This window comes from Sitophilus oryzae, unplaced genomic scaffold, assembly GCF_002938485.1.
Source record: "Sitophilus oryzae breed Bouriz unplaced genomic scaffold, Soryzae_2.0 scaffold_1637_pilon_pilon, whole genome shotgun sequence".
Classification (NCBI taxonomy): Eukaryota; Metazoa; Arthropoda; class Insecta; order Coleoptera; family Curculionidae; genus Sitophilus; species Sitophilus oryzae.
In genome coordinates, this window is record NW_022146322.1 from 228,214 (window position 1) to 236,316 (window position 8,103).

General features: G+C 32.2%; 1 protein-coding gene across 3 annotated transcripts in view; it reads left to right on the plus strand.

Moving 5' to 3' along the window:
- Positions 1-6,900, plus strand: part of LOC115880570 — a 185,298-nt gene extending 178,398 nt beyond the window's left edge. For all 3 annotated transcript variants that reach the window (XM_030897825.1, XM_030897826.1, XM_030897827.1), the window contains 3 exons: positions 748-856; positions 3,139-3,313; positions 5,559-6,900. In XM_030897825.1, the coding sequence (XP_030753685.1) occupies positions 748-856; positions 3,139-3,313; positions 5,559-5,727 (453 nt within the window). In that variant the 3' untranslated portion in view covers positions 5,728-6,900. The remainder of the gene's footprint in view (positions 1-747; positions 857-3,138; positions 3,314-5,558) is intronic.
- The last annotated feature ends 1,203 nt before the right edge of the window (positions 6,901-8,103 follow it).

The following is an 8,103-nucleotide window of genomic DNA, read 5'->3' on the forward strand; positions in this document are numbered from 1 at the left end:
TGAGTATTCCATTCAGAGTAAAAAAACCCAACTACCTATTTATCATATGAAACGACAACTAAAGTAAGAAACTACAACAGTGTAATGTTTACTCTAACTTCACTCATTGGCCGTAAATCATCTTGTATAGTAGAACTACTTATCAATTGCAAAAGTTTGTCAATTATTCACAGATTGTAATAAGGAGATAAATATTTTATATAATAATAATAATAGCTCCTGTATATAGCGTTTAACGTCTTAAGTAGCAAGGTAAAGCTTGCCATGCCTAGATCCGTTCGATATACAAGGAAAGGTAATGTGTGTACTACGCTTCAACCGCCTATTATTACCTCAGGATTGTGAATCCCAGGTACTCATTTAAGGCTGAGGCGACCCAGGTACCCAAACTATTTTTGTTTTATTAAAAATAGTCGGCTGATGAAATGCCGGGTGTAGGATTCGAACCCACAACCTTGAGATTGGTAGACGAGAGCTGTACCTCTACGTCACCGAGCATAAGGTCTTTTAAATATTTAAAATTGGTTTACTCCTAAAATTGCTTATATAATTTATTTCCATTGTTTTTCTTCTAAAAAAATATTTCCATAATATAACATTAATATATTAAAAAAGTAGAAAAAAGACTCAAAGTCTCGGTCTCAAAACGTTGAGACCGAGACTTTTTTCTACTTTTTTAATTTGAACCAGGTCTCTTTGAGAAAAATGGATGCCTTCTTTAAATTAATATATTATTTTGGTTTGTAGGTATTAATTGATCCAAGTGAACCACCACCACCAAGCACGAAACCCGTGGCATCTCCAGCAGCTCATTCTCTTTTATTGAATGGATCCTCACAAGGAAAAGAATCCATGGGTAATATACAATATCTACAATAATATACTTAATATAGGCAAATGTCTCGATAATTGGTTCATACATTCTGCAAGGCTGGAATAGAAACATGAAACAAACATTGGTAATATCATCATAGTGGCTAGCATCTAACAATGCAAACAAGGAAAACTAATGTAATAAATAAAAGGAGATAAGAATTATATATATACTCCAGGGTTGTCGCAACTAACGTCGCATCCCCACGCCTAACCGCCACCTGTTACGATCCAGAACATCTTCCTCTTCCAAGTTACGGTCCTCCATTGCCCTTCTGATGGCCTCATTCCAGGATCTTCTAGGCCGTCCTCTATTCCTTTTTCCAGGAGGTGACCAGCTGTAGATACGGTAGGGCCATGTTTGGTGTTCCATGCGTAGCAAGTGTCCAAACCACTTAAGGCCCCTCTGTTTGGTTCTATCCACTATTGTCTGTGTAGCATCCATTTTGGCTCTGATTTCCACGTTCCTAACTCTGTCCAGTTTAGATACTCTCGCACTGCGTCTCAAATAGTCCATTTCGAGTGCATTCAAAGCTCGCTTTTGTTCAGCTTTTAAGATCCAAACTTCACACCCATAAGTTACTACCGACTCCACTAGGGCTCTTCCAATATGTACTTTTGTGTTTGGTCTTATGTTTTTATGCCAAACCAGATGCCATTCAGTGCTCCTATAATCTTCCGCCATTGTTCTATTCTAGCAGATACTTCTGTTTTGGCCAATCCCTTTCTGGTTATACGTGCTCCCAAATATTTAAACCATTCAACCTGTCTGAACTTTGCATTGTCAGTAATAAAAATGTCAAATTTATCATCTGAATTGGTCACTAGGTATTCCGTTTTATCAATGTTCACAGTAAGGCGCCCATTCCCCCACACCTCTTCTTCCAGTCCCAAAGAACCACTTCCAAATACAGATTAAATAAAGAGGCGACAGAGGACATCCCTGTCGAAGGCCTTTAGTTGTAAAAATTACCTCAGACAGTTTATTACCGCTAGAAGATAAGAATTCATGTAGTTTAAAGAAAGTTGAAAAATTAACAAAAATTTAAAAAAAATTGACAAATTATACGTATAATAAATAAAATTCTTATAATAAATTGGCAATAATTGCATACCTCAGTTTGTTAACGGAATCTCCAAACTTCTAGCGGTGCAATTATATACCGGGTGTTTCTGAAAAGTGGCTCACCCCTATAACTTTTTTATTTTTTTTTCAGATAAAAAAAACGAGATTTAGTATGTTAGTATATAACATAAATTATGATTGATTGACGTATTCAGTTATTTTCGGTCACTTCCTGTTTCACCGGAAATGATTTTACAACTTTTCAAAAGTCTTTTCATATGTCAAAAGTCAATTCACATTGACTTTTGACATATTCAATTAAAAAAAAGTAGCATTTTAAATTTAAAGTCATAATGTGTCATGGCTGTAAATGTAACGATAATTTGACTCGAAATACCAAATGTGTGGTACGAAATTATTCGTAAAAAAATATCATTTCCAAATATGCTAATGTACCACCCTCGTTCCATTTGGAAAAATTGAGTTATGATTAAAAATACAATTTGGACATCTTTTAACCGACCAGGGAAAGACAACGAGCTAAACGGGCTGAATTTCCCAGAACAGCAAACATCCAAATTACTATATCAACTGGAGACTTAGTTTAGTGTCGGTGATTAGCGCCAGTACACAGATGGAAAGAAGCATTTTCAGGCGGCTCCAAATATAAATAAAAAGTGAAAGGTTCTTGCAGTATTAATATGTAATATTTAAAAAAAAACATTTCTTTTAAGAAATTCTTCTTCTTTTATATTTTACCCATAATGGCAAACAAACATAACTTTTTGATATTTTCAGTTTTTCATTATTTTTGCAAGCTGAAGATTTTACAAAACAGCAGTTATATGGCAAGAATTTTTTTTAAATAATATTTAGTTATGGCACAAACTAAATTAAATGTTGTAGTAATATTTATACTAAGTTATATGTTGTCTGTGACATTACCAATGTTTGTTTCATGTTTAGCAGCCTTCAAGAAGATGAAGGCGCTCACCACATATCTGAACGTGATTCCCATCTACAAATATACTTAATTTTTATACTATGGTTTACGTGTAGTTCTAATGGCTACTTGTAGTTCTGATTTTTAACAAGTAAAAAAAATCAAACAATTGAAATATTTTAGTACGTTTAAGCATTCCAGCGCATAATTTTCATGAAACCTCTTGTTACTTATGACTTATTTCATTAAATTCTAGGAAGCCATCTGTACACTCCAAACCTCCCTAATCCTTTGACTGTACGTGAGGGTGGATTTCATCACGCGAAACCCGTTCAGCTAACTGGATCCGGAACATATTCTACGTTACCAAAGTCTTCCAGAAATCCTTTGGACCAAACGTTGCATATAGAAACGCATTCGGAACCCATACCGTAAGTATAAAGGGGTATACAGGGTGTCCCAGGCTAAGCGTGCATTAGAAGTTTCTAGAGAACCACAATGTCTAGATCGGAGATTTTTTGCACATCATTGTTTTGCAACGAGATATATCGATTAAAAATATTTTCAGTATAGCGGCATTCACGGAAATACCGGAAGTTGAAGGCAAGTTTCATATTTTAAATGGGTGTCCCCATTTTTTATTACATACTTAAATTCTCTGTAAAATTCTCTGAATACTGATGTCATACACTTTATATCTAACATTAACCGTTTTTGAGAAAAAAATATTTAAAATTTTTGGACGAAAAAAGCTACCTGTCAAAAAAATTTGTATAGCCTAAAGGTCAAATTTAGTTATTACCACAGCCACTGTGAGCAGACATGTGTGGCTATCTATTTCAAAAATTAAATTGTTCAAATGTCATATAATAATGGCGGTAGCTGTCATGGAATTGAGCGATTAAAAAAATATCATAAATCATTTTTTTCAAATAAAAAACCCACTTTTTTTATTTCACTAATGAAAAGGGTTTTCAATTCAATACTTTTTAACTATACATGTTCCTATACCTAAAATAAATCTTTTTTAAGTTATTTAAGATTTAATTTGAAAACGTATATTTTTCTTCATTTTATCTAGCTTCCTTTTACATTAAGTGTCAAACGGTCAGACAATTTATTTCCCTCTGTCAGAAAACAAATTATTTGAATTTCTTATATTATAAATACTGCCTGCCCCTTAAGGTGCGTATTCATTATCCGCACGAACGAACGAACGAACGAACGAACGTACGCTAGTGGTATGGACGGGGACCGCACGATAGGACCGCACGAGAAGACCGGAGGCATTTGTTGGCGAACGCCTTTGATGTACCGACTCGAAACGGATGGTCGAGCGAACGAACGAACGAACGGCCGCATGCGTTCGGTCCCCGTCTAAATATACCGCACTTTCATTCGTTCGTTCGTTCGTTCGGATAATGAATACGCACCTTTAAGAGTCTAAAAAGTGTATTTATAAAAATATATCTAGTATTTTCGCTCTGTAGTGATATATAATAATTGATATTAAAAATATTCCGTATGATCGAAAAAAACAGTGCAAAATTGGCTCGAAAATGATGCTGCTTTTTGAACAAAGCGTCACAATATGACATGGCCAGATATATTGTTTTACACCACTTGACGTTTAAAGTCATAGGCTACTGGTTAAAATCCAGAAAAATATACGCTTTAAAACTAAATCTTAAATAACTTAAAAACGATTTATTTTAGGTATAGGAACATGTATAGTCAAAAAGTAACGAATTGAAAAGACTTTTCACTAGTGAAATAAAAAAAGTTGGTTTCCATTTGAAAAAAATGATTTATGATAATTTTTAATCGCTCAGTTCTATGACAGCTGCGACCATTATTATATGACATTCAAACAATTTAATTTTTGAAATAGATAGCCAGATGCGAGGCCACATGTTTTGTTTCTATGGCACAGTGGCTGTGGTAATTAATAAATTTGACGTTTAGGCTATACACATGTTTTTGACAGGCAGTTTTTTTCATTCAAAAATTTTAAATATTTTTTTCTCAAAAACGGTCAATGTTAGATATAAAGTGTTTAATATCAAAATTCAAAAAATTTTACAGAGAATTTAAGTATGTAATAAAAAATGGGGGCACCCATTTAAAATAAGAAAGTTGTTGTCAACTTCCAGTATTTCCGGAAGTGTCAACATATTGAAAATATTTTTAATCGATAGATCTCATTGTGAAACTATGATGTGCAAAAAATCTCCGAGCTAGATGATGTAGTTCTCTAGAAACTTCTAATGCACGTTCAGCCTGGGACACCCTGTATATTAATATTTTTAAGAGTAAATGAAAATCGATAGTTCAGTCTGAATTCATTACACGGCAATATTTTGCAAACTTTCTGTGAACAGAGCAATCGCCACATTTGAACTTCCACTTTTATTTTATTTTTTGGGGGAATAACAGTATTTTTACCGCTATGTAAAAAATGCTATGTATAAGAACCAGTTTTTAATCATTACTAGATGAGCAAATTGAACACTATTAAACACTATTCTTAGTAGTAGTTCTTATTAGAAGATTACCGTTTTTTTTTGTCTAGCTTTCTCTTTTTTTACCCACGCGGTATTTAGATATATCCATCTGGCCCTACTTGTAGGTATTGCTCTATATTATGCAATTCTATGTATTTTTTATTTATTTCAGATACCGAGCTCTCTATAAGTATACGCCCCAAAATGACGACGAGCTCGAACTCCTAGAGGGCGACACTGTCTACGTCCTTGAGAAATGCGACGACGGGTGGTACGTCGGTTCTAGCGAGAGGACGGGGGCCTTCGGTACTTTCCCCGGCAACTACGTCGAAAAAATATAGCGTAGGATTTTTGACTTAGATAGAATATAGATTTAACTGCTGATCTACTACATGTAGTACAAAAAATCGAAGATAATTTTAATTATATGTATAACTACCTAGCTAACATGGAATCGAGAATCTGAAATAGATGTTAATTTCACGTTAGTGATGTTAATTTTATAATTATTTTTGACAAATAATAAAATATATTAATTCTTGTTTTCTGGATATATCTCTAGTCATGTTAGCATCAATAGCAGATTATATAAATTCAACTAAAAAACGTAGCTTTAATGACCAGCTGATGTTGATTGAAGTACAAACAAAGAAATAAAAGTATATCTTTTATTAAGATCAAATTTTCAATACGAGATTTTTTTTTTGCAATAATATTCTGGAAATTCTTTATTCCTGGTTCATTAATAAAATGTTCATTAACCTAAATTTTTTATTATTTAAATTTTATGGATTTTATCAATTTTTGAAAATCTGTGAGACGCCATCGTGTAAGCTTGGACATTTATACTAATTTATTATAAATTATTTAAAGATTTCAACACATTCAACCTAAATCACACTAATTTAATAAATCAAAATAAAAAAAATAAAAAATATTTTCGATTTTTTTGCTATTTGTTAGATTCGCAAATTATTGAAAAGTAGCAGTAAGATTTTAACTCGTTCACAAACCAATAACATTAGAAGATATTATATCTAACAGATATAAAACACCTAACGACATTTTTTTAAACTAAATTTGTAACATAAATGAGTGCCTGTATCGTAGGAAGGTAGATGTTACTAACTACCACTGGAATTTTATAAATTTCCACAAGAAAACGCGGAAAATTAGGCAACAATCCGGAACATATAAAACTACATAACCGAGCTAACAATAGAGTCATTGCCATAAGACGTTATTGAAGTAATCGCGCAAAAGTTACTTGAATTCGTCCAAAAAAAATATATTACAATATATTGACAGCTATGTTTATTCCTGGTCAAAATATTGTAATTATACTATATAGCCTGTAAGACTACAATTAGCAATAGCAAAACTAAACGAATATAGTCCATAATGAAACATAGTTGCTAATTTTCGTATAAAATTATTTATTATTGTTCACTCTCGTTAATTTTAATTTATATCGATCACCCCGTATAGCCTTCCTATAGCTTTATACCAATAAAGTGAATAGTATTAGGAAAGATGCAATTCTAGTCATTAGTAACTTAAACGGTAGAAGTTCATATTTACACCAAATATAAAAACAAATATGTATCGTAGACAATTTAGACAAAAGAGTAATAGATTATATTTATACTCGAAAAATTATATATATTTACCCTAAACTGATAAGAAACAGTTCTTCCAAAAAGTATATAGATAAGTCGTTTTATATACTGGCGACTTTGTATTAAATCTTTTAGAATATCCTGTTCTTCTCCTCCCCTAAATAAGACTTTTTATAGAAGAGTGCCTTTTCATAAAACAATATACTTTTATTATGACCTGATGTAGCTTATAGACCATCTCACAAGTAATGTAGACAAGTATTCAACAGCTCGTGTTCATATGTTTAAATCTAGATTTTGGATTATTTTTGAAAATATGTTTGAATTTTTATAAAACCACTCAATGATTAAATCCACCAACCAAAGGTATTTGTTTTAAAATGGCATTTTAACATTACTTCTCTACCAAAATCTCTAAAGAGAAAACTGTTTTTTCTAATTATTTTGTTCTCTTGATTGTTATTTAGTTTTTATTTTATTTGAGATAGTGTTAACTAATTATTTGAAAAACAAAAAAATAATATTAATTTTTAAGTATTTGTAAACTTTTGTGTTTCACCCACCTGACAATTTTTTTGTTGTTAATTTTATGTATAAACATTGGTCTTTGAATTGTATTATATTTGTTTAAATAAACATTTGCATAATTATTACAAAACAAGAAAATCCGTTTCATTTCTAACCTGTTTCGATTTCTGATTGGCTTAGATTAACAAAGAATATTAAAATACCTAATCGTAGAGAAGGAAAAGAATTGTAAACTCAGTTAACAGCGACAACCAAAAAGAGGCAACAAAGCAATGAGATTTTTGAATGTCCGGAGTGCAGATATCGGCAGATAACATCACGTATCGGGCTTTTCAGTCACAGAAAAGCTCATGAAAGAAAACGCCTTGCGTGACCATCTTCTGATATGTGTCGAATACTCGTCAGCGAGTAATGGCTGTATGTATGTATGTGTGTCAGAACTAAGATCCATACCAAAGTTCTTGGACACAAAATAAGGACACAATATATTTATTATAAGAGCTTAATATGTTTAAAAGCTTTGGTTTTTGAGATATTTAAAGATATTTCAATATGCATGCAATAATAAAA